General features: G+C 49.1%; 1 protein-coding gene across 2 annotated transcripts in view; it reads left to right on the top strand.

The window, feature by feature from the left end:
* The window catches only part of LOC143793233 (PC-esterase domain-containing protein 1A-like), a 136,144-nt gene extending 112,131 nt beyond the window's left edge, over positions 1 to 24,013 (top strand). For both annotated transcript variants that reach the window (XM_077280022.1, XM_077280029.1), the window contains exons 9-13: positions 228 to 344; positions 15,226 to 15,327; positions 21,040 to 21,141; positions 22,452 to 22,517; positions 22,770 to 24,013. In XM_077280022.1, coding sequence (XP_077136137.1) covers positions 228 to 344; positions 15,226 to 15,327; positions 21,040 to 21,141; positions 22,452 to 22,517; positions 22,770 to 22,972 — 590 coding nt within the window. In that variant the 3' untranslated portion in view covers positions 22,973 to 24,013. The remainder of the gene's footprint in view (positions 1 to 227; positions 345 to 15,225; positions 15,328 to 21,039; positions 21,142 to 22,451; positions 22,518 to 22,769) is intronic.
* The last annotated feature ends 3,103 nt before the right edge of the window (positions 24,014 to 27,116 follow it).

Genomic DNA, 27,116 nt, shown 5'->3' with positions numbered 1-27,116 from the left:
GTTTTCTTTTTAATAAATTTGCAAAAATTTCTACATTTCTCTTTTTTCAGTCAAGCTGGGGTGCAGAGTGTACATTAATGAGGAAAATGAACTTTATTGAATTTACCAAATGGCTGCAATGAAACAAGGCGTGAAAAATGTAAAGGGGTCTGAATACTTTCCGCACCCACTGTACATATCCTGTATACTGCCTCATTGATACATTCTGTATGTTTTCTGTATTCCAGGTTCTCCGCCCTTTGGGAAAGACGTCCCGCTAATGTTCGCCAGCATGACCCCCAACTGCTTCACCCGTCCTTCACGCCATGACCCTGCAGTCAGGAACCATGGTGGGATTTATAGAGGTGAGGTCAGAGCCATAACCACGCTCAGCACCACTACACTGCAGAGGCCTCAGACCTCTCCTGACCTCACACAGCTGAGGGGTTGGTACAGTCAGAGCGTGCATGAGAGGGTGTCACAGTGAGCAATTGCCCATGGACCCCATCCCCAAATGGGCCCCCAGATTTTACAAGTCAGAAACTGCCCTGATAATGACAGCTCTACATCACTGCAGTTTCTGAAGTTAAACTGTAGAAGGAGCCTTGGTGATACTGTGATCACGTGAGGAAAGGACCTTCACCCTGCGGGAGTGTAGAGGAACGAAGAGGTGGAGACATCGTGGTATTCAGTGTGTGCAGCATGATGTGTGTGTGTGTGTGCAGCATGACGTGTGTGTGTGCAGCATGACGTGTGTGTGTGTGCAGCATGACGTGTGTGCGTCTGCAGTATGAAGTGTGTGTGTGTGTGTGCAGCATGATGTGTGTGTGTGTGCAGCATGACGTGTGTGCGCAGCATGACGTGTGTGTGTGTGTGTGTGCAGCATGACATGTGTGTGTGCAGCATGATGTGTGTGTGTGTGTGCAGCATGACGTGTGTGTGCAGCATGACGTGTGTGTGTGCAGCATGACATGTGTCTGTGCAGCATGTGTGTGTGCAGCGTGTGTGTGTGTGCAGCATGATGTGTGTGTGTGTGTGCAGCATGATGTGTGTGTGTGTGCAGCTTGGTGTGTGCAGCTTGGTGTGTGTGTGCAGCATGACGTGTGGGTGCAGCATGACGTGTGTGTGCAACATGTGTGTGTGCCGCATGATGTGTGTGTGCAGCATGATGTGTGTGTGTGCAGCTTGGTGTGTGTGTGCAGCATGACGTGTGTGTGTGCAGCATGACGTGTGTGTGCAGCATGATGTGTGTGTGTGCGCAGCATGATGTGTGTGTGCAGCATGACGTGTGTGTGTGATAACATGAAGGTTCAGCGTGCATTACGGGGTGACCCGTGAGGCCCCATTAGTAGACTAGGCCCTGACCACTACAATCCACACATGAGCTGTGAGCCGGTCTGTCCTGCTCATTCTGCTGCGCGCCGTTCTTCTTACACCATCACAGACCAGCGTCGCTCCCACAGGCGGTTTCTACACGTGTTGCGTTCGGTATAGGACACGTGTGTGACCTGCGCCATCTGTGGACAGTCGCCCCCTGCATGGACGGCAGGCTGAGGGTGCAGAGTCCTCGTGGTAGTGTCGCCAGTACGTGCCCCTGTGTTGCCCCCTACAGTCGGGGGCTGCTCCCTGTTTGTGCTCGCTCCTCTGTGACCTCGGTACACGCCGGCGCCATCACTGACTTATGTGGGAGATGAGAACGTCCTGTGCAGCTTCACTGTCCTGTGACTTCTCTACATTATTATGTCTCTGCCGAAATTATCTACAAATAACACAAAACATCAGATGGGAAATATTACACCAAACATTGGCGAAGGCTGCACAACAAGGAAACTATTAACCCTTCTATGTCTGTAGCCTGAAGTGTGTGTGTGTAACATTGTTATTTATTTATATAGCACCATCAATTCCATGGTGCTGTACATGAGAAGGGGTTACATACAGGGTTATAGATATCGTTTACAGAATACAAATTTACAATAACAGACTGGTACAGAGGGGAGAGGACCCTGTCCTTGCGGACTTACATTCTACGGGATAATGGGGAAGCGACAGAAGGTCGGGGATGCAGCAGCACTGGTGGTGGTGAGGCGGCAGCTCGGGTGGTGAGGCGGCAGCTCGGGTGGTGAGGCGGCAGCTCGGGTGGTGAGGCGGCAGCTCGGGTGGTGGTGAGGCGGCAGCTCGGGTGGTTGGTGAGGCGGCAGTTCAGGTGGTGATGAGGCGGCAACTCTGGTGGTGGTGAGGCGGCAGCTCTGGTGGTGGTGAGGCGGCAGCTCTGGTGGTTGGTGAGGCGTCAGCTCTGATGGTGGTGAGGCTTCAGCTCTGGTGAAGGTGAGGCTTCAGCTGTGGTGGTGGTGAGGCAGCAGCTCTGATGGTGGTGAGGCGGAAGCTCTGGTGGTTGGTGAGGCTTCAGCTCTGATGGGGGTGAGGCTTCAGATCTGATGGAGGTGAGGCGGCAGCTCGGGTGGTGGTGAGGCGGCAGCTTGCGTGCTGGTGAAGCGGCAGAATGGTTATTGCAGGCTGTAATCTTTCCTGAAGAGATGGGTTTTCAGGTTCCATCTGAAGGATCCGAGGGTGGTGGATAATCAGACGTGTTGAGGTGTGGAATTTCAGAGGATGGGGGATATTGTAACATAGTGTGTGTGTAACATTGTGTGTAATATGGAGAGTGTGTATGTAACATTATGTGCGTGTGTGTAACATTGTGTGTAGTATGGCGGGTGTGTGTAACATTCTGTAGTATGGCGGGTGTGTGTAACATTCTGTGTAGTATGGCGGGTGTGTGTAACTGTGTGTGTGTAACATTGTGTGTAGTATGGAGAGTGTGTATGTCTAACATTGTGCAGTATGGCGGGGGGGTGTAACATTTTGTGTACTATGGAGGGTGTGTGTTACATTGTGTGTAATATGGCGGGTGTGTGTAACATTGTGTGTAATATGGCGGGTGTGTGTAACATTGTGCAGTACACCATGTTCCAAATTATTATGCAAATTACATTTTTCTCGGATTTCCCTAAATGGTGCAAATGACAGGCAGTCTAATAAAAGTCATCACCCGTTAGAGTATACATCGAATTTTATTGAAGAAACCTCCCAATGATAACAGTATAATCTCCACAATGAATAAAACCCCACAATACACTGCTCCAAATTATTAGGCCCAGTAGAATTTCTAAACATTTGATATAAAGAACTGAAAAGTCTCATTTGTGGAATCTGCAGAATTAGGAGGTCACATTCACTGAACTAAAAAGCTATTTAACTCCAAAACCTCCTAACAGGCCAAGTTACATGTAACATAGGACCCTTCTTTGATGTCACCTTCACAATTCTGCATCCATTGAACTTGGGAGTTTTCGGAGAGTTTCTGCTTGTATTTCTTCCCTCCCAGAGCTGCTGTTTGGATGTGAACTGCCTCCCACCCTCATAGATCTTTTGCTTGATGATACTCCAAAGGTTCTCTATAGGGTTGAGGTCAGGGGAAGATGGTGGCCACACCATGAGTTTATCTCCTTTTATGCCCATAGCAGCCAATGACTCAGAGGTTTTCTTTGCAGCATGAGATGGTGCATTGTCAGCATGAAGATGATTTTGCTCCTGGTTCTGCTTTTTAGACCATGGAGGAAAGTTGTCAGTCAGAAACTCTATATACTTTGCAGAAGTCATTTTCACACCTTCAGGAACCTTAAAGGACCCTACCAGCTGTTTCTCCATGATTCCAGCCCAAAACATGACTCCTCCACCTCCTTGCTGACGTTGCAGCCTTCTTGGGACATGGTGGCCATCCACCAACCATCCACTACTCAATCCATCTAGACCATCCAGGGTTGCTCAACACTTATCAGTTAACAAGAATGTTTGGAAATTAGTCTTCATGTATGTCTGGGCCCAATACAACCGTTTCTGCTTGTGAACACTGTTTAAGGGTGGCCGAATAGTAGGTTTATGCACCACAGCAAGCCTTTGAAGGATCCTACACCTTGAGGATCGAGGGACTCCAGAGGCACCAGCAGCTTCAAATATCTGTTTGCTGCTTTGTAATGGCTTTTTAGCAGCTGCTCTCTTAATCCGATGAACTTGCCTGGCAGAAACCTTCATCATTATGCCTTTATCAGCACGAACACATTTGTGCTCAGATACAGCCACAAATCTCTTAACAGTACGATGATTGATCACGCTTAAATTTTAATGAAATTTCGAATGTTTTCATCCCTTGACCAAGGCATTGCACTATTTGATGCTTTTCAGCAGCAGAGAGATCCTTTTTCTTTCCCATGTTACTTGAAAACTGTGATCTGCTTAATAATGTGGAACATCATTTTAAAGTAGTTTTCCTTTAATTAGAATCACCTGGAAAACTAATTATCCCATGTGTTTCAGATTGATTTCAGTGATCCATTGAGCCCCGAGACACAATACCATTCACGAGTTTATTTGAAAAACAAAACAATTAAATCGTTATGACACTTAAATACAATTTGCTTAATAATTTGGAACACAGTGTATATGGCGAGTGTGTGTAACGTGTGTAGTATGGCGGGTGTGTGGTATACAGTGTGTGTAAGGCTATGTTCACATTTGCGTTGCGTCGGGCACATGTTCGGCGACGTATGGCGATGCATGCGTCATGCGCCCCTATATTTGACATGGGGGAGCATGGACATGCGTTGTCTAACGTTTTGTGACGCATGCGTCATTTTTGGCGCAAGCGTCAGGGCGCAGAGGACGCAGCATGATGCAGTTTTTTTGCGCCGAAAATCATGCCAAAGTTGGACGCATGCGTCACAAAAAGCTGTGTTTTGCATGCGTTTTGCGTTGCGGCCCGACGCTGCGCCCAACAACGCAAATGTGAACGTAGCCTAACACACAGCATGTACACTGTGTTCCAAATTATTATGCAAATACTATTTCCTCCTATTTTCTCTAAATTGCCTATCTGAATTGCAGTCATTGTTATTTTCCAGTCATCTACTATTCTAGTGTAATTGCAATGTTTAGGAACAAACTGCCTATGAAAACAGGATCTTTTTACAAAAAATAAACACTCAAAATGCATGTTCCAAATTATTATGCACAGCAGAGTTTTCAACCTTTTTTTTTATTTTGAACAAAAAAATGGTGAATTGTAAAGTTATAAGCATTATCAGCTTATTACAAAATGAAATCAAACAGTTTTCAAGTGAAAACTTTATTCTAGGTGATGTTACATTTGCACATAGGACCCCTTGTTGGAAAGAAGCTTCTGAACGCTCTCGTCCATTGAATTTGTCAGTTTTTGGATGGTTTCTGCTTCAGTTGTTTTGCATGTGGACAGAATCCCCTTCCAGAGCTGTTGCTTAGATGTGAACTGCCTCCCGCCATCATAGACACTCCTTTTGATGATGCTCCAGAGGTTCTCAATGGGGTTGAGGTCAGGGGAAGATGGTGGCCGCACCATAAGTTTGTCCTCTTTTATGCCCATAGCAGCCAGAGATGCAGATGTGTTTTTTGCAGCATGAGACGGTGCATTATCATGCATGAAAATGATCTTGCTGCGGAAAGCACGGTTCTTCCTCTTGAACCATGGCAGGAAGTGTTGTTTTAGAAACTCCACATAGATTATGGAGTTCATCTTTACCCCTTCAGGGATCATAAAGGGGCCGACAATCTCTCTCCCCATGATTCCAGCCCAAAACATTACTCCACCTCCTCCTTGTTGGCGCCTTAGCCGTGTTTTCATGGGGTGTCCATCAACCAGCCATCCTCCACTCCATCCATCTGGACCATCGAGCGTTGCACGGCACTCATCGGTGAACAACACAGTTTGGAAGTCGGTCTTCATGTATCGTTTGGCCCACTGGAGCCGTTTCTGCTTGTGTGCAGTGGATAGAGGTGGTCGACAGGATGGCTTACGCACAGCTGCAAACCTCTGAAGGACCCTGCATCTTGTTGTTCTGGGGACATTGGAGGCACCAGCAGCTTCAAAAACTTGTCTGCTGCTATGACAAGGCATGTTTGCAGCTGCTCTTTTAACCTTACGCAATTGCCTGTTGGAAAGAGTCCTCAATTTTTCGTTATCAGCACGCACACGTGTGTGCTGGGAATCAGCTACATACTTCTTGATTGTGCGATGATCACGATGAAGTGTCTTGGCAATGTTGATTGTAGTCATGCCTTGACCTAAATACTCCACAATTTGTTGCTTCTCAGCAGCTGACGCATCATTTCTCCTTTTTCTTTCCCATTTTGGCAAAAAATGTAGGCTGCTTAATAATGTGGAACCGCCTTCTTAAGTAGTCTTGCCGTTATTTGGACACACCGGCCAAACTAATGTGCACAGGTATCTGCAATTCAGTGATATAAAGAGCCCTGACACACATCACCAGCAATGAGTTTACATGACAAACAAAAAAATTCTAACCTTATCACTCCTAAACTCTATGTGCAGAATCATTTGGAACACAGTGTAATTAGCATAGTGTTTATATTATGGAGTCTGTGTAATATACAGTGTGTGTATCATGGTAGGTGCAACATGGAGTGTGTGTGTGCAATGTACAGTATTTGTGTGGTATAGAATGACTGCGTATAATACGGAGTGTGCGTTTCTGTGTGGGTAACGTACAGTGTGTGTAGCATGGTGTGTAACATACCTGGGTGTGTATAATGTATAATCCATTATGTGCAGCATGAAGTGTTTGTGTAATTTACAGCTTGTGTGTAACATACATTGTGTGTAAATGTAACATGCAGTGTGTATCTGTGTAACGTACATGGTATGTGTGTAGTATAAAGTGTGTAGCAGTGTGTATAGCTTAGAATTATTGTGTGTTACATTGTCTGTCATACGGCACGAATGTGTGGCATGGAGTGAGATTGTGTGTAACATGCACTGTGTGTAGCCTGGAGTGTGCGTATGAAAATACAGTGTGTGTGTGTGTGTGTGTGTGTGTGTGTGTGATATTCACTGTTTTCAGCGTGTATGTGTGTGACATACAGTGTGTGTGTGGTAAGATGGCCGCCGGACTGGCCCTTGAGGGGAGATATGTGTCATCGCAGTAGTTAGCTGCGGTGATTTGAGCTCAGAAACGTACTCCAGTACATATAGTGCTGAGAGAGTTATCAGGTCATTCCAGGGCCGGGTTTTACGAGCTGTCATAGGAGATGGGTGGGAATGACCGCTCACATATCCCAACCCCAGGGACGTGGCTTGTAAGATAAAATGGAGGCCGAGTCTCCAGGGTCTGTGGCTGGAGGTGTGGAGGCCTCCAGTGTGTGTTGTGAAGGACACGGACCTGAGCGGGCGGACCCGTAGTACCATGTGGACTATTTGTTTTCAGTTTGTTTCACTTTGTGCCTGACCAGGCTCTGTTCTCTTTTGCCTCCCGGAGCGGTTTATGAAGTGAAATAAACTTGCCTGGACTATTGTATGAAAACCGTCTCCTGTGCCGACCTCAAGAGCCGCAGAGTACAAACCCCTACAATTGGTGCTAGAAGCACGGGTACGAGTCCCAAGAGGCAGTGTGACTGCTGATACCACATGTCCGGGGTGAAAGTGGCTGCAGGAGCAAAATCAGACAACATGGAGGAACTGGTAAAGCAACTCATGCAGGCTAATCTCCAGCAGCAACAGATGTGGCAGCACATGGAACTCCTAGCCGAGGTGATCCGTGGCAGGACAACCACCCCAATCCCAAATCCAGGTGATGACTCTCACGTGAGGATGATGGTAAGAAGAGCATTGCAAAAGATGACCCCGGGTGATGATGTCGAGGAGTTCCTGGCAGTGTTTGACAAGGTGACAGAGCAGGAGAAATTGCCTCCAGAGCAGTGGGCGGAGGTTCTGGCGCCATATTTAACAGGTGAACCGCAGAAGGTGTATTATGACTTGGTTGCAAGACAGAAAAGAATACGCCAAGTTAAAGGTGGAGATCTTGGCATGCTTAGGAGTGACTCTGACTGTCAGGGCGCAACGTGTGCACCAGTGGGCTTATCGCAGTGACAAACCTCCCCAGTCCCAAATATTCGATCTCCTACACCTGGTTCAAAAATGGTTGCAACCTGAATCCTCCTACCCAGCACAGATGGTGGAGAGGGTCGTTATGGACAGGTTAATACTCTCCATAACCAGGCCCGTGCAATCCTGGGTTGCCCAAGGAGATCCCCGTAATGCTGATGACCTAGTAACCCTGGTGGAAAGGTACCTGGCTGTCGAGAGGACCTTGAGAAAGCAAAGGGGCAGAGCCTCCCCATACCGGGGGGTCCCAAAAGGGCACAGACACCAAAATGGGGTGGGACAATTATGAGCCCAGGAGGTACCTAAGTCAAAAGCCCCATCCTGTAGTATAATTTGTTGGAGGTGTCATACCCCAGGTCACATAGCCACCCGTTGCGTTATGACCACCGAGCTCATATTTCGCGGATCCCACCTGCAGTTCTGTTCCTTAACCAGGCGAAGGGCAGCAGGCAGCCCCGTGACGGTAAACAGGGTGCAAGTGACTGGTCTGCTGGACTCGGGAAGTTTGGTAACCCTAGTTAGGGCCATAATTACTCATCGGCTGATTCCTGGCTAAGAGGATGGTGTCCGCTGTATCCATGGCGATGCTAAGGACTACCCTGTGGTCCAGGTGGTCATCAACACAAACTGTGGCAGCAAGTCCCATGGGGTCGGCGTGGCCAAGGACCTATTGCACCCTATTATAATAGGGCGGGACTTTGTATTACTTTGGGACTTGTGGGGAAAAGGGAGGACGTCGGGTTGTCCAGATAGCAGCCAGTTCGCTCCCAAAGAAACTGCGTCGCAGGCTGCGGATGACAGGTTTCCGTTTTCTGTGCTTGTTGGTGATGAGGATGAGGCAGCATCCACTGAGACCAACATCCCTGAGCTGGAGGTGTCCGGGGCTAACTTTGGAGCCGCCCAACTCTGGGACCCAACTTAAAGGGCATTTGACAATGTAACTGTATTACATGGTGTGCCTCAGGAGCTCGGGGCCGACAGTCAGTTCCCTCATTTTGCTGTGATTGGAGATTTATAGAGTAACCAAGCCAAAATGTGAGGTGATAGAGCAGTTATTAGTACCAGGGCCCTATAGACGCATGGTGTTAGACGTGGCTCATTCCCATGTGTTGGGTGGTGACCTGGGGGCAGATAAGACCCAGGAACACATTCTGTAGAGATTCTACTGGCCGGAGTGTTACAGAGAACTTGTGAAATATTGTAATTCCTGCCCCACACACAAGCTGACCTACCCAGTAACCCACTTCCGCAGTACTCTGGTACCGTTGCCCATCATCGAGGTGCCATTCGAACGAATAGTGATAGACCTGGTGGGACCCCTGTAAGGTCCGCAAGAGAACATCAATATATTGATGGTCCTGCATTATGCTACCCGGTACCCAGGGGCCTTTGCCCTTCAGAAATGCCTCTGCCAAGTGTATCTCTAAGAAACTGATCCATATCTTCTCCCGTACCAGGCTGCTGAAGCAGATACTAACAGACCAAGGACCCTCCTTCATGTCAAATGTCATAAGGGAGCTGTGCAAGACCCTGCAAGTTTCCCAGCTCAAAACCTCAGTTTATCATCCCCATACTGATGGGCTGGTGGAGAGGTTTAACAAAGCGTTGAAGGCAATGCTGAAGAAAGCAGTGGAGAAGGACGGCCGAGACTGGGACTGTTTGCTGCCTTACCTGTTATCCTCCATCAAGGAAGTTTCCCAAGCTTCCACCGGCTTCTTCCCATTTGAACTGCTCTATGGACAACACCCTCGAGGACTCCTGGATGTGGTAAAGGAATCCTGGGAAGCTGAAACCACCCTCTATAGAAAGAAGTGTGGTAGAGCATGTCACACAGATGCAAGAGAGGATTGCCAACGAGATGCCCATGGTGAAGGAGCACCTCCTCAAGTATCAGGAAGCCCAGTACAGGGTGTATAATAGGTCAGCAAGGGTAAAACAGTTCAAACCTGGGAATCGAGTACTTGTGCAGGTGCCTACGGTGGAGACCAAATTCCTGGCCAACTGGAAGGGTCCCTATGAAGTAGTGGACAAAGCCCACCAACCAAGGAAGCGGAAGCCCTTCGAGGTGTACCACGTGAACCTGATTAAACTGTGGCAGGACAGAGAATCTGTGGAAGCTCCTTGGGTGCTGGCCAAGTCCAATGTCATTGCAGAGGATGTTAAGGTGGCAGACACCTTGTCCCACTCACAGAGGCAGCAGTGCCGAGAGTTGCTGCAGCGTAATGAAGATCTGTTCTCAGAACTGCCAGGTTGTACGAAGGTCATAGAGCATGACGTCCTGACGGAGTCTCATGTGTGGGTCAACTTAAAGCCTTATCGGATTCCCGAAGCCCGCTGAGAGGTGATCTCAAGGGAGGTGAAGCGGATGCTGAGCCTGGGAGTCATCGAGGAATCCAAGAGCGGCTAGTCCAGTCCAATAGTTTTAGTGCCAAAACCGGATAGGGAATGGTGTTTTTGCAACCACTGTAGGAAGCTGAACGAGGTGTCTGAGTCCGATGCCTACCCGATTCCCGGGATCGATGAGTTAATTGAGAGGCTAGGGCCAGCTCGGTATATTACGACCCTTAATCTCACAAAAGGGTATTGACAAATTCTCATGTCCCAAGATGCCAAGGAGAAGACTGCCTTTTCAGCGCCAGATGGATGCTTCCAATACACAAGGATGCTGATTGAGTTATAAGGCGCTCCAGCAACGTTCCAAAGAGCCATGGACCGGATCTTAGTTCCCCACAAGGAGTACGCAGCGGCCCACCTGGACGATATTGTGATCTTCAGTCCGGATTGGGGAAGCCATCTGACAATGGCCAGGCAATATTTGATGCTGTACGGAATGCGGGTTTTTCCATAAACCCGAAAAAATTTGCCTTTGGAATGGAGAAAGAGAGATACTTGGGATACGTTGTAGGCAGGGGTGAAATAAAGCCCCAGATACATAAAGTTGAGGCTGGCCACAACCCGTCTCAAAGAAGCAGGTCAGGGTGTTCCTGGGCATTGTGGGCTATTACAACCGGTTTATCCCAAACTTCGCCATGGTAGCCGCCTGTCTGACAGATCTCCTTAAAGGGACAAAGTCGGCTATGGCTAAGTGGTTTCCAGAAGCTGAGATGGCTTTCCAAGAACTGAAACTGGCCCTGTGCAAACAGCTAGTGCTGGTAGTACCCGATTTCTCCGAGGAGTTTGTGGTCCAGATGGACACGTGGGTTGTCAGGCTGGGCGCTGTCTTATCTCAAGGGGTGAACGGGGAAGAGCATCCCATAATATATCTTAGCCAGAAGTTGTCATCCTGTGAGAAAAACTATTCCATAGTGGAGAAGGAATGTTTAGCCCTCATGTGGGCGTTGGACTCTCTAAGGTACTATCTCTTAGATAGGAGGTTCAGACTAGTGTCAGATCATGCCCCACTGAAGTGGATGAGGGAGAAGGAAGAGAACAATGTTTGTGTGACCAGGTGGTTCCTAGCACTTCAGGATTTTAACTTCCATGTTTAGCATAAGCCAGGGAAACTGCATGGCAATGCTGACGCTCAGTCCAGGATCCACTGTTTGTTGGCAGAAGCTCCTCCCGGCCTTGGGCAAAGAGGGAGGGTACGTAAGATGGCTGCCGGACAAGTCCTTGAGGGGAGATATGTGTCATCGCGGCTATTAGCTGCGGTGATGTGAGCTCGGAAGCATGCTCCAGCACATATAGTGCTGAGAGAGTTATCAGGTCATTCCAGGGCCGGGTTTTACAAGGATCATAACTATTATTGCCTATGGGGATGGTGTTCTCACAAAACTCTGAAGTTAGGTTTTCTACCATTTTCCCTGTTCCTGTCCCTATTCATTGAAAACAGGTATAGTTCCCTGGATATGCGAAAACCCTAGGGGGTGTTTGGTCAGTTTTTACCAGCGGGTATAGTTTTGAGAGAGTGTAACACAGAGTATCATTAGTAGGGTCATATGTGGCATCATACAAGGCAGAATACATTGCAAATCTTTTTGGTCTTGTTCTGAGAGTTTGAGAGGAATTGTCCCTAAATGGGGTCTGGCAGTTGCACCCTCCACGTATACTGCTGGCCCCTGAACGTGAAAGCAAACAGATATCGACAGTCCGGATGTAGAGGCACAGAAAGGTAGCATTAGCCAGGTCAATGCACCAAAGCAGGCTGCTGTTGTCGGGATCTGTGACAGGATGGTGTGTGGGTTGGGTACCACTGGTGTGAGCACTTTGGTAACGGCATGTATGGCTCTGAGGTCGTGCTGGACCATTCTGTAATTCACCGGCTCCCCTTTCTTGCCCTTTTTCTTTACTGGAAATAAAGGAGTGTTCGCCACAGACTTTGTAGATTTTATGCCCCCCAGAAGCAATTAGGTCTGTGATGTTATTCCCTGTTGCTTCTTCCTGGGTACTTCAGTGGGTACTGTCTGATTTGAGGCGGCATCACCCCTGGCTTCAAATGAATCATCACTGGAGGGGCTGGCATTTAGATTTTGCCCATAGTGTGTCAGGGACCTGTGCCGACACCTCATCATCAGGTGGGGAGGTAAAGTCAGATATGTGTAGACACGCCAAAGCGTTGCACAATGTGGCTTCTGGAATCCCAGCTGTCAGTGTAACTGTGCTGTCCGGTTCCTAAATGATAGGTGTCTGTATGGCTTGGAGTACATCAGAACCTAGTAGATTCACAGGTGATTTGTCACTGATCAGTAACCTAGTCAGACGTTTCGAAGGGGCAATGGCTTGGTCAATTTACATTCTTGGATCAGTCCCTCCCACCCCTTGGGTGTAGAGGGTATCATCTGATATGCCAGACGATCTGACATGTTCCTGGCGGATAACTGTTTTGGCTGCCCCCGTATCAACCAGGAATGGGATTTTTCTACCATCTGGGAGATGTACTTGGACCACCCCTTGTGAGCTTGGGTGTGATTGTGAAGGTGCCCTAAGGGGTAGATGGCTACGGGGTTGCCTGTTTCCTATTGTGGGCTTTGGGTCGGAGCGTCTGTCTTGGCCTGGTCCTCTTTTTTGGGTAATTTGCATTGATGGCTGGTATGCCCCTTCTTCCCACAGTTATAACACTCAATTTGTCGACCCATTCTTTCTGGCTGAATTGTCCTTCTGACCTTGCTTCGCGTCATCGGAAACATTCTGTATCTGGACTGGCTTCATCTTCTGATCTAATTCAACCCTCTTTTCCACCAGCACCAACTCTTCTATTTTTCATGTTCTCCAGTTGGGCTTAGCTGCCTGAACCTTTTGCCTGAGTTGCAGTCTAAGACCTGCTGTAAAAGCTCCATCGAAAAGTTTTCTACCCACATCTCTTATTCCCTCATAGCCCAAATCTGTATGTCTCAGTTTTAGATTCCCCCCAAAATGGTCTACTGTGTCCTTGGGACCCTGTACCACATCTAAAAGGAAAATTGTGGATTCTCCTACCCTCGCTTGGCACCATGCATGCAGACCTTTCAAAAAGTGCATCCCTGACTCTACAGACCAGGCCGTGCTGCGTCACTAACTCAAGGGCTGAATGCTATGATTTCCCCACTCGGTTTATTTCCCCCATGACTGACTGCATCCTCGCATCACCAATTTTTCCCCTTAAGATGGACTCTAAATCTGCCCATGTCTCACCATCCATCTGTAAAAGGCCATTGGTGCTGCAAGTGTGTATGAGATTATACAGTGTGCATAACATACAGTTAAAATTATAGACTGTTCATATCTTTGTCAGAGGGCAAACTTACAAAATCAGCAAGGGATCAAATACTTATTTCCCTCCTGTATGTGGACGGGGTGATCTATCAGCCATTGTTCTCGGCAGCACATTGCCCGGTATACACATGACTCGTGCTGCTGATGATATATATGTGGACGGAGTGATCTATCAGCCATTGTTCTCATCAACACATTGCCTGGTGTGCAAAATGCTTTATTTCAAGAACATTAAAATGACATTAAAACTGAAACTTCAGAATCCTGACGCGTTTCATGTCTCCTGCGACACTTCATCTATAGGATATATGAGGCGGATGGAAACAGACGATTGATAACAAATCTCACGTACCAATGAGAACAATTAGTCTGAGAGACGACAGCGGCTCAAGGAGGAGTTAACATGCGAGGCACAAAGAGGACCCCAGACAGACCACTCCATGACCGGACAGTAAACTTTACACTGAGAAAACGACTAGCAAAGAAAGAAAAGTGCCTATCTTACTATCTGCGAAACCGCACACACTGCAGCTGACACTGGAAAGCCAAGAGGTGGATCATTTGGGGCTGCGGACCAAACTAGGTGACATGATGTCACCAAGTGACCGACCTCTGCTGGCCACAGATTTACACCCCCTTCAATAATTGTATGGAGCCGGTTATCCTGGTTAACCACCGCTAAGTATTTCTGGAGGATGACAGACGACTGCAGGTGAACCAAATGTTGGATGTGTTGGAATTCAAGTAGGAGATACAATTAGAATATGCAGCACCCCTCCAAACAAGCAGAACATCGTCTACATACCTGCCGTACCAAACTATATGTGAAGAAAAGGGGTTATGTAAAGAAAAAAGAACTCTTCCCACCGTGGCACAAAGAGATTTGTGAAAATTTTGAACCCATCGGGGCACCAAGGACCGGAGGAAAAAATTTTGACTGAAGCATAAAAAATTTATGATTTAACAAATAATCGAGTGATAATAAAATAAATAGTTTGAGGGCTGGTTAATATGCATTGTAATTGTCTAAATGATATTTAATTAACACTATGGGGAAAGAGTGAAGAATCGACGTGTACAAATTAACTGCATCACATGTGGGAAACAAAAACTCATATTGCTGTGTAAACTTATCAAAAAACCTTAATACTGTGGCTGTATCCTTAAGATAACCAGAGGTCCAGGAAATGAGAGGGTGAAGGTGGTTGTCAACACATTCACTAAGATTCTCATGTTATGATCCAATGCCAGATATAATAGGTCATAGGGGAGGTGGAAACACGCTTTGTGTAATTTGGGGAGCTCATGGAAAAATACGAGCACCGTACGCCTTGTACATCGTCCATCATTGACATCGGTCTGACATCAGCTCGTGTAAATGCTTTGTAAACATTCCTGTGTGGTAGGCCAATATGTCTGCATTTAGGGCCCCTATTCTTACTGTCTCCCAGGGCCACACGTTTCTCTAGTTACAATGTGTCAGTGTAGACAATGCTCTGAGACAAGGTCGGCTCTGCTGCATCTGCCGTCTTGTGTAACCTGCTCTCCTTCCTGTGTTTCAGGTTCTCCTCTTCTCCCCTCTCCTCCTCACCGGTTCTCATTGGAAAACGACCCCCATCCCATGCCGTACCCCCCAATCCAAGAGCGAGAGCGCTGCGGCCCGGGTAAGATGCAACTGCATGGCGTCATTTCACTTCCAGCAGTGACGTCCATTCTGGGGCGCCAGTCTCCTGTCTAGTATTACATCCTACATCCACTATACACCATCATTGGCGCTGATGACGTGTGACTGCCGCCCAGCGAGATGTCACATACAGACAGTTCTCTGACCCATGATGTGAGAAACATATAAGGAGGCATGTAATGTTAGAATTTCCCAGTATACCACCATCTACTGCTCTGTATACCAACATCTACTGCTCTGTAGGCCGCCATCTACTCTTCTGTAGGCCGCCATATACTGCTCTGTAGGCCACCATCTACTGCTCTGTATGCCGCCATGTTCTGCTCTGTAGGCCACCATCTACTGCTCTGTATGCCGCCATGTACTGCTCTGTAGGCCGCCATCTACTGCTCTGTAGGCCGCTATGTACTGCTATGTAGGCCACCGTCTACTGCTCTGTAGGCCGCCATGTACTGCTCTGTAGGCCGCCATGTACTGCTCTGTAGGCCACCATCTACTGCTCTGTAGGCCACCATCTACTGCTCTGTATGCCGCCATGTTCTGCTCTGTAGGCTGCCATCTACTGCTCTGTAGGCCGCCATGTACTGCTATGTAGGCCACCGTCTACTGCTCTGTAGGCCGCCATGTACTGCTCTGTAGGCCGCTATATACTGCTCTGTAGGCCACTATATACTGCTCTTTAGGCCGCCATCTACTGCTCTGTAGGCCGCTATATACTGCTCTGTAGGAGGCCATGTACTGCTCTGTAGGCCACCATGTACTGCTCTGTAGGCCACCATCTACTGCTCTGTATGCCGCCATGTACTGCTCTGTAGGCCGCCATCTATTGCTCTGTAGGCCGCCATGTACTGCTCTGTAGGCCACCGTGTACTGCTCTGTAGGAGGCCATGTACTGCTATGTAGGCCGCCATGTACTTCTATGTAGGCCACCGTCTACTACTCTGTAGGAGGCCATGTACTGCTATGTAGGCCGCCATGTACTGCTGTGTAGGCCGCCATGTACTGCTATGTAGGCCACCGTCTACTGCTCTGTAGGAGGCCATGTACTGCTATGTAGGCCGCCATGTAATGCTATGTAGGCCGCCATGTACTGCTATGTAGGCCACCATCTACTGCTCTGTAGGCAGCCATGTACTGCTATGTAGGCTGTCATGTACTGCTATGTAGGCTGTCATGTACTGCTATGTAGGCTGTCATGTACTGCTATGTAGGCTGCCATGTACTGCTAGGTAGGCCACCGTCTACTGCTCTGTAGGCTGCTATGAACTGCTATGTAGGCCACCATGTACTGCTATTTAGGCTGTCATGTACTGCTATTTAGGCTGTCATGTACTGCTATGTAGGCTGTCATGTACTGCTCTGTAGGCCACCATCTACTGCTCTGTAGGCCGCCATGTACTGTTCTGTAGGCCGTCATGTACTGCTCTGTAGGCCGTCATGTACTGCTCTGTAGGCCACCATGTACTGCTCTGTAGGCCATTATCTACTGCTCTGTAGGCCGCCATGTACTGCTATGTAGGCCGCCATATATTGCTATGTAGGCCGCCATTTACTGCTCTTTAGGCCACCATGTACTGCTATGTAGACCGTCATGTACTGCTCTGTAGACCACCATGTACTGCTCTGTAGGCCGCCATGTACTCCTCTGTAGGTCATTGTCTACTGCTCTGTAGGCTGCCATGTATTGCTATGTAGGCCGCCATGTACTGCTATGTAGGCCACCATCTACTGCTCTTTAGGCCGCCATGTACTGCTATGTAGGCCGTCATGTACTACTCTGTAGGCTGCCATGTACTGCTCTGTAGGCCATTGTCTACTGCTCTATAGGCTGCCATGTACTGCTATGTAGGCCGCCATGTACTGCTATGTAGGCCACCATCTACTGCTCTTTAGGCCATCATGTACTGCTGTGTAGGCCGTCATGTACTGCTCTGTAGGCCGTCATGTACTGCTCTATAGGCCGCCATCTACTGCATCTTATCTTAATTATCCAGATGTCTATTTTCAGTAATGCAGGAGGCATGTTATCTTTATTTTGACCCTTCTTGTAGGTTGAATTGATGTTTGTAAATTGATGAATGGTTGTTATTTATCTCAGATCAGCTCCTACGGTTTATTGTACTGTTATCTTTGCAAAACAGGGATGCAAGGTCACTGAACAATGATACTTGTTGATATGTTGATTACACGTTATAATACGCAGTTTGCTGACTAGCAAACGTTGAAGGATAAACTATAAATAAGCAAACAATGCATGTTAGTCTCATCAGTCCTTCCCTTTGACCTGTGAATGATGGTTTGAAGAACAATTGTGAACTATAAAAAGGGATACTACTTTGTAACAAGACATCTAAAGATCCAGAGATTCAAAGAATCAGAGACTCTGTACAAAATCACAGTGAGGAGCACTCTACAGGATAGCTGCCAGATCATAGCTCCATCATGAAGGACACATCTGAAATTCTAGAGGATGCCAGGTTAGGGGACCACGGCCCCATTTGAAAGAAAACATATCTGCTCCACTGACCATTACTGAATCCATGGATACGTTTGGGGTAGTCAGGATTTGGACCCACCGGTCACCTAAGCCCCATGGATATGTTTGGGAAAGCTAGGATTGGGACCCACCGGTCACCTGGCTTCATGGAGATGTTTGGAGAAGACAGATTGTAACCTGCTGGTCAACTGGCCTCGTACCTTAATGGACTGTCATCTTCCTAAGCTTGTCGTTACCTCCCCTCTCATCATGCCACAGGTGGGGTAGTCGGCCCTGGAAGCTCTGAATTCGCATCTGCTCTTATCCCAGCAAGTCTGCTTAAGGGTTGAGACTCTGTAATTTTGCACCATCTTGGGTATTTGCTGGGACTGTCCTATGTGTTCTTGTCCGTTTTGTGTATTGTCACACTGTGTTACCTCACTCTGTGTTGTCTAAGTAGTATTATGCCCACGGCGAAAGGAGAGAGAGCTGATGGGAGGAGTGGGATGATTCTTGGTCTACGCGGTTTCAGCTAGTGGACTAGAGGACCCGCTGACTCCCCCCGTGTTTCCACAACCACCATCTACTTCTCCGTAGACCGCCATCTACATCTCCGTAGACTGCCATCTACTCCTCCATCCGCCGCCATCTACTCCTCTGTAGGCCGCCATCAACTCATCTGTAGGCCGCCATCCACTCTGTGTCTCACCTTTCTACTGACTCGCCGGGATAAGAGCAGCTGTGACTTCACAGCTAACATCTGGTTAATTAAGATAAATTGCTGTGTCGTCACACAAGTAATAGGGATAACTGCAGTATATTCAACAATATGACCAAATCATCCAGACTGCAGTCCGGGATTTAGCAATTGACCGACAATGAGGAGAACACACCTGCAGCTTTGAAATTTCAGACAACCTCCCCCTTCTCCAGCCTGCATTCCTTCCTTATCACGACACACAACATGCGACTCGACACCCATCCTGACACCAGGACACCACGTGACCCGGCACATATCCTGACACCAGGACACCACGTGACCCCTTCACCCATCCTGACACCAGGACACCACGTGACCTGGCACCCATCCTGACACCAGGACACCACGTGACCCCTCCACCCATCCTGACACCAGGACACCACGTGACCTGGCACCCATCCTGACACCAGGACACCACGTGACCCCTCCACCCATCCTGACACCAGGACACCACGTGACCTGGCACCCATCCTGACACCAGGACACCACGTGACCCCTCCACCCATCCTGACACCAGGACACCACGTGACCCCGCACCCATCCTGACACCAGGACACCATGTGACCCCTTCACCCATCCTGACACCAGGACACCACGTGACCCTTTCACCCATCCTGACACCAGGACACCACGTGACCCCTTCACCCATCCTGACACCAGGACACCACGTGACCTGGCACCCATCCTGACACCAGGACACCATGTGACCCCTTCACCCATCCTGACACCAGGACACCACGTGACCCCTTCACCCATGCTGACACCAGGACACCACGTGATCTGGCACCCATCCTGACACCAGGACACCACGTGACCCCTTCACCCATCCTGACACCAGGACACCATGTGACCCCTTCACCCATCCTGACACCAGGACACCACGTGACCTGGCACCCATCCTGACACCAGGACACCATGTGACCCCTTCACCCATCCTGACACCAGGACACCACGTGACCCCTTCACCCATCCTGACACCAGGACACCACGTGACCTGGCACCCATCCTGACACCAGGACACCACGTGACCCCTTCACCCATCCTGACACCAGGACACCATGTGACCCCTTCACCCACCCTGACACCAGGACACCACGTGACCCGGCACCCATCCTGACACCAGGACACCATGTGACCCCTCCACCCATCCTGACACCAGGACACCACGTGACCTGGCACCCATCCTGACACCAGGACACCATGTGACCCCTTCACCCATCCTGACACCAGGACACCACGTGACCCTTTCACCCATCCTGACACCAGGACACCACGTGACCCCTTCACCCATCCTGACACCAGGACACCACGTGACCCGGCACATATCCTGACACCAGGACACCACGTGACCCCTTCACCCATCCTGACACCAGGACACCACGTGACCCCTTCACCCATCCTGACACCAGGACACCACGTGACCCCTTCACCCATCCTGACACCAGGACACCACGTGACCCCTTCACCCATCCTGACACCAGGACACCACGTGACCCCTTCACCCATCCTGACACCAGGACACCACGTGACCTGGCACCCATCCTGACACCAGGACACCACGTGACCCCTTCACCCATCCTGACACCAGGACACCACGTGACCCCTTCACCCATCCTGACACCAGGACACCACGTGACCTGGCACCCATCCTGACACCAGGACACCATGTGACCCTTTCACCCATCCTGACACCAGGACACCACGTGACCCCTTCACCCATCCTGACACCAGGACACCACGTGACCCCTTCACCCATCCTGACACCAGGACACCACGTGACCCCTTCACCCATCCTGACACCAGGACACCACGTGACCTGGCACCCATCCTGACACCAGGACACCATGTGACCCCTTCACCCATCCTGACACCAGGACACCACGTGACCTGGCACCCATCCTGACACCAGGACACCACGTGACCCCTTCACCCATCCTGACACCAGGACACCATGTGACCCGGCACCGAAATCTGTCTGCGCAGGCATCACCCACACCCAGGATTTGTCTGCACAGGGATCACCCACACACAGGATCTGTCTGCGCAGGGTTCACCCACGCCTGGGATCTGTCTACACAGGGATCACTTACACCCGGGATATGGTTGCACAGGGATCACCCACACCCGGGATCTGTTTGCACAGGGATCACCCGCACCCGGGATCTGTCTGGAAGTCGGAAGCTTGTTCTTGCACGGACCTCAGTCTGGATGATTTGCTCCCGGTGGAGAATACACTGCAGTTCTCCCTATTACTTGTGTATATATATATATATATACTGTATATATATATATATATATACACACAGTATACACTGGAAGAAATAATTTTGGATTAATTATGAAGAGAAGCATCTTGTGCCGTCTTCTGTATGGACAGTGTAGACGATGCTCTGAGACGTGGTCGGCTCTGCTACATCTGCCATCTTGTGTAACCTGCTCTCCCTCCTGTGTTTCAGGTTCCCCTCTTCTTCCCACGCCTCCTCACCGGTTCTCATTGGAAAATGAACCCCATCCCATGCTGTACCCCCCAATCCAAGAACGAGAGCGCTGCGGCCCGGGTAAGACACCAGTGCATGGCGCCATTTTGCTTTCAGCAGTGACTTCCATTCTGATGCGCTGGTCTCCTGTCCAGTATCACATCCTACATCCACTGTACACCATTGGCGATTGTGGAGACATGGAGGGTCGGTGGGCACCCCGATCCGCTAGCCGAAACCGCATGGACCAGGGATCGTCCCACCGAACGCCCGCTCTCCTTTTACCGTGGTTGTAACACTACACAGACAAAACAGGGTGGCGCTAACACAGTGTGGCAATGTTTTATTGTAGGACCACCAGGCAGATAACTAGGCCCATTGTGTGGATAGCGATTATAGACCCAGGGTGGCCGTCACTATGGGTGTCTCACATGCAGTTCCAGGTGATGGAATATGCTTCATTCTGTGAGATAAAGGAGAATGTGTCAGGGGGAGGGAGGTCGCCACAGGTTTAGTCAGGTAGTTGACAGAGGGACTTTGAAGGGAGAGGATCAAGGATGACGTCCTGGAGGGTATGTATGGACTATGGAGTTTGGAGATCGGTTGTTGACTGGAGGGAATCCATGGGCTACAGTCATGATATCCATCGTCTGGAGGAATAGTGGGACTACCGATCCCAGGTTGGGATCTTGTGGACTGAGCACAATGTATTGTGGCCATCTACCTGGATTTGTATAACCGTGGAAGGAAGAAATAAAACGAGCTGCATCGTTACCCTGCCTAGCTGATTATTGCAATCTACAGCCTCAGATCTTCACATGCACCATCTTAGGTATTTTGCTGGGACTGTTCTACGTGTTGTATGTTTTGAGCCCCATGGATACATTTGGGAAAGCCAGGAATGGGACCTACCGGTCACTTGGCTCCATGGAGATGCTCAGAGAAGCCAGGTTGTGACCATCCACTCACCTGGCCCTTGTACTTCAATGGACTGTCATCTTCCTACGCTTGTCTTTACCTCCTCTGTGTGCGTGCTGCAGGTGGGGTAGTCGGCCTTGGGAGCTCTGACATCACAGCTGCTAAATCCCGGCGAGTCAGCGGAAGGTGAGACTCTAATGGGCACCATCTTGGGTATTTGCTGGGACCGTTCTACGTGCTATTGCCTGTTTTGTGGTACAATAAATTATTACCAAACTGTTTTACACTCATCCTGTGTTGTCTGAGTAGTATTACACCCAGGGTAAAAGGAGAGCCCTGATCCATGCAGTCTCAGGACAGTGGACAAGAGCACCCGCTGGCCCCCATGTCTCCACAGTATATACTGTATATATCCTATATGCCACTATCCTCTGCACTAGTGTTTTACACTGATGGTGTTTTCTATGTTTCAGCTCCTCCATCCCTTGGGACCCGCAGCCCACTACTGTTACCCCCTGACTGCTTACCCCTTCCTCCAGGTAATGACCCCACTGTTAGGGATTGTAGAGCTGGGGGTATCTCCTTAATCTACGACCTCAGCTTTCTCATCTGCTGCTCTTATGGCAGGAGAATTATGTTATATATTTTTCTCGGTTTATTTGTAACTAGTAAAAGCGAGTGCAGCTCTGGAGGTGACTGGAGTGATACATGATGTAATTCAGGATGAATGAAGTGCTGTCAGACGATGGGTTGAGTTGTCCTTGATAATGGGTCTTGTCCTTTTCTTCCAGGTCCTGATTTCATTCGATCTGGCCCCATGATGCCACCTCCCATGAATTTCGGAAACTTTCCCCCCGGTACTCTGCACCCAAGAGAAGTCTGGGAAATGAACATGCAGCCAAGAAAGTTGCTGAATTCGAGGGGGATAAGGAGCCACCCATACCACTCACCTCCTGACCACCAATGTCACCTGGGATCTAATGACCTTTACTAGCCGGAACCTCCAGGCACTCCCTGACTACAGGGGGCGCTAGAGTCCACTGTCTAATCCATGGGTGAGCACAGGACGCATATCTGGATCCTGTGCTGTGTGATCCCCGCGTGTGCTGTGTGATTCCTGCCCATGCTGTGTGAGCCCCCACCTGTGGTGTGTGAGCCCCCATGTGCTGTTTGATCCCTGCATGTGCTGTGTGATCCCCGTGTGTGCTGTGTGATCCCCACCCATGCTGTGTGTTCCCCGCCCGTGCTGTGTGTTCCCCATCCGTCCTGTGTGTTCCCACCCATGCTGTGTGTTCCCTGCCCATGCTGTGTGATCCCCGCCCTTGCTGTGTTCCCCGCCCATCCTGTGTTCCCCTCCCGTGCTGTGTGTTCCCCGCCCATTCTGTGTGTTCCCCACCCATCCTGTGTGTTTCCCGCCCGCCCTGTGTGTTCCCCTCCCGTGCTGTGTGCTCCCCTCCCGTGATGTGTGTTCCCTGCCCATCCTGTGTTCCCCACCCATCCTGTGTGTTCCCCGCCCCTGCTCTGCGTTCTCCACCTGTCCTGTGTGTTCTGTCATGTTCTCAATGGCAAGAGAACATAGTATCAGCATATATAGGAACTAGCTCTTGGAAGATGGGAACTGAGCTGACCATGAACTAAACCTAACGCACAACTAGCAGTGGCCGGGTAGCATGCCTACGTTGATTCTAGATGCCCAGCACCAGCCGGAGGACTAAATAATGCTAGCAGAGGAAAATATTAGTCCTAGCTCACCTCTAGAGAAATACCCCGAAAGGAGACAGAGGCCCCCCACATGTATTGGCGGTGAATTAAGATGAAATAACAAACGTAGTATGAAAATAGGTTTAGCAAATTTGAGGTCCACTTACTACATAGCAGAAGACAGAAAGGACACTTTCATGGTCAGCTTAAAACCCTATCAAAACACCATCCAGGAATTACTTTAAAACTCTGGCATTAACTCATAACACCAGAGTGGCAATTCCTGTTCACAAGAGCTTTCCAGACACAGTAACGAAACTACAGCTGTGAACTGGAACAAAAATGCAAAAACAAACATGGACAAGAGTCCAACTTATCTAGTAGTTGTCTAGGAGCAGGAACAAGCACAGAGAGGCTTCTGATAACATTGTTGACCGGCAAGCAACTAACAGAGCAGCAAGGTTATATAGCGACTCCCACATCTTGATGGGAACAGGTGAACAGAGAAGATGAAAACACCAGTTCAATTCCACCAGTAGCCACCGGGGGAGCCCAGAATCCAAATTCACAACAGTACCCCCCCTCAAGGAGGGGGCACCGAACCCTCACCAGAACCACCAGGGCGATCAGGATGGGCCCTATGAAAGGCACGAACCAGATCAGAGGCATGAACATCAGATGCATTCACCCAAGAATTATCCTCCTGGCCGTATCCCTTCCACTTGACCAGATACTGGAGTCTCCGTCTGGAAACACGAGAGTCTAAGATTTTCTCCACAACGTACTCCAACTCACCCTCAACCAACACCGGAGCAGGAGGCTCAACGGAAGGCACAACCGGTACCTCATACCTGCGCAATAATGACCGATGAAAAACGTTATGAATAGAGAAGGATGCAGGGAGGTCCAAACGGAAGGAAACAGGGTTAAGAATCTCCAATATCTTATACGGGCCGATGAACCGAGGCTTAAACTTAGGAGAAGAGACCCTCATAGGGACAAAACGAGAAGACAACCACACCAAATCCCCAACACAAAGCCGAGGACCAACACGACGGTGGCGGTTGGCAAAAAGCTGAGTCTTCTCCTGGGACAACCTCAAATTGTCCACCACCTGCCCCCAGATCTGATGCAATCTCTCCACCACAGCATCCACTCCAGGACAATCCGAAGATTCCACCTGACCAGAGGAAAATCGAGGATGAAACCCCGAATTACAGAAAAACGGGGACACCAAAGTGGCAGAGCTGGCCCGATTATTGAGAGCGAACTCTGCCAATGGCAAAAAAGCAACCCAATCATCCTGGTCAGCAGACACAAAACACCTCAGATATGTCTCCAGGGTCTGATTAGTCCGCTCGGTCTGGCCATTCGTCTGAGGATGGAAAGCGGACGAAAAAGATAAATCTATGCCCATCCTAGCACAGAATGCCCGCCAAAATCTAGACACGAATTGGGTCCCTCTGTCAGAAATGATATTCTCAGGAATACCATGCAAACGAACAACATTTTGAAAAAACAGAGGAACCAACTCGGAAGAAGAAGGCAACTTGGGCAGAGGAACCAAATGGACCATCTTAGAGAAACGGTCACACACCACCCAGATGACAGACATCTTCTGAGAAACAGGCAGATCTGAAATAAAATCCATCGAGATGTGTGTCCAAGGCCTCTTAGGAATGGGCAAGGGCAACAATAATCCACTAGCCCGAGAGCAACAAGGCTTGGCCCGAGCACAAACGTCACAAGACTGCACAAAGCCTCGCACATCTCGTGACATGGAAGGCCACCAGAAGGACCTTGCCACCAAATCCCTGGTACCAAAAATGCCAGGATGACCTGCCAACGCAGAAGAATGAACCTCAGAGATGACTCTACTGGTCCAATCATCAGGAACAAACAGTTTATCAGGTGGGCAACGATCCGGTCTATCCGCCTGAAACTCCTGCAAGGCCCGCCGCAGGTCTGGAGAAACGGCTGACAATACCACTCCATCCTTAAGGATACCTGTGGGCTCAGAGTTACCAGGCGAGTCAGGCTCAAAACTCCTAGAAAGGGCATCCGCCTTAACATTCTTAGAACCCGGTAGGTATGACACCACAAAATTAAACCGAGAGAAAAATAATGACCAGCGCGCCTGTCTAGGATTCAGGCGCCTGGCGGTCTCAAGATAAATCAAGTTTTTGTGGTCAGTCAATACCACCACCTGATGTCTGGCCCCCTCAAGCCAATGGCGCCACTCCTCAAAAGCCCACTTCATGGCCAAAAGCTCCCGATTCCCAACATCATAATTCCGCTCAGCGGGCGAAAATTTACGGGAAAAGAAGGCACAAGGCCTCATCACGGAGCAGTCAGAACTTTTCTGCGACAACACTGCCCCAGCTCCGATCTCAGAAGCGTCGACCTCAACCTGAAAAGGTAGAGCAACATCAGGCTGACGCAACACAGGGGCAGAGGAAAAACGGCGCTTAAGCTCCCGAAAGGCCTCCACAGCGTCAGGGGACCAATCAGCAACATCAGCACCCTTCTTAGTCAAATCGGTCAATGGCTTAGCAATATCCGAAAAACCAGCAATAAATCGACGATAAAAGTTAGCAAAGCCCAAAAATTTCTGAAGACTCTTAAGAGAAGAGGGCTGCGTCCAATCACAAATAGCTTGAACCTTGACAGGATCCATTTCAATGGAAGAGGGAGAAAAAATATATCCCAAAAAGGAAATCCTCTGTACCCCAAAAACACACTTAGAACCCTTCACACACAAAGAATTAGACCGCAAAACCTGGAAAACCCTCCTGACTTGCTGGACATGAGAGTCCCAGTCATCCGAAAAAATCAGAATATCATCCAGATACACAATCATAAATTTATCCAAATAATCGCGAAAAATATCATGCATAAAGGACTGGAAAACTGACGGAGCATTTGAAAGACCAAAAGGCATCACTAAATACTCAAAGTGGCCCTCGGGCGTATTAAATGCGGTTTTCCACTCATCCCCCTGCCTGATTCGCACCAAATTATACGCCCCACGAAGGTCAATCTTAGAGAACCACTTGGCCCCCTTTATGCGAGCAAACAAATCAGTCAGCAACGGCAATGGGTATTGATATTTTACAGTGATTTTATTCAAAAGCCGATAATCGATACATGGTCTCAAAGAGCCGTCTTTTTTTGACACAAAGAAAAAACCGGCTCCTAAGGGAGATGACGATGGACGAATATGTCCCTTTTCCAAGGACTCCTTTATATATTCACGCATAGCAGCATGTTCAGGCACAGACAGATTAAATAAACGACCCTTTGGGTATTTACTACCCGGGATTAAATCTATGGCACAATCGCACTCTCGGTGCGGAGGTAACGAACCAAGCTTGGATTCTTCAAAGACGTCACGATAGTCAGACAGGAACTCAGGAATTTCAGAGGGAATGGATGAT

Source organism: Ranitomeya variabilis, chromosome 1 (genome assembly GCF_051348905.1).
Source record: "Ranitomeya variabilis isolate aRanVar5 chromosome 1, aRanVar5.hap1, whole genome shotgun sequence".
NCBI lineage: Eukaryota > Metazoa > Chordata > Amphibia > Anura > Dendrobatidae > Ranitomeya > Ranitomeya variabilis.
Note: the sequence above shows the minus strand (reverse complement) of the source record. Positions and strands in the feature narration are given on the sequence as shown.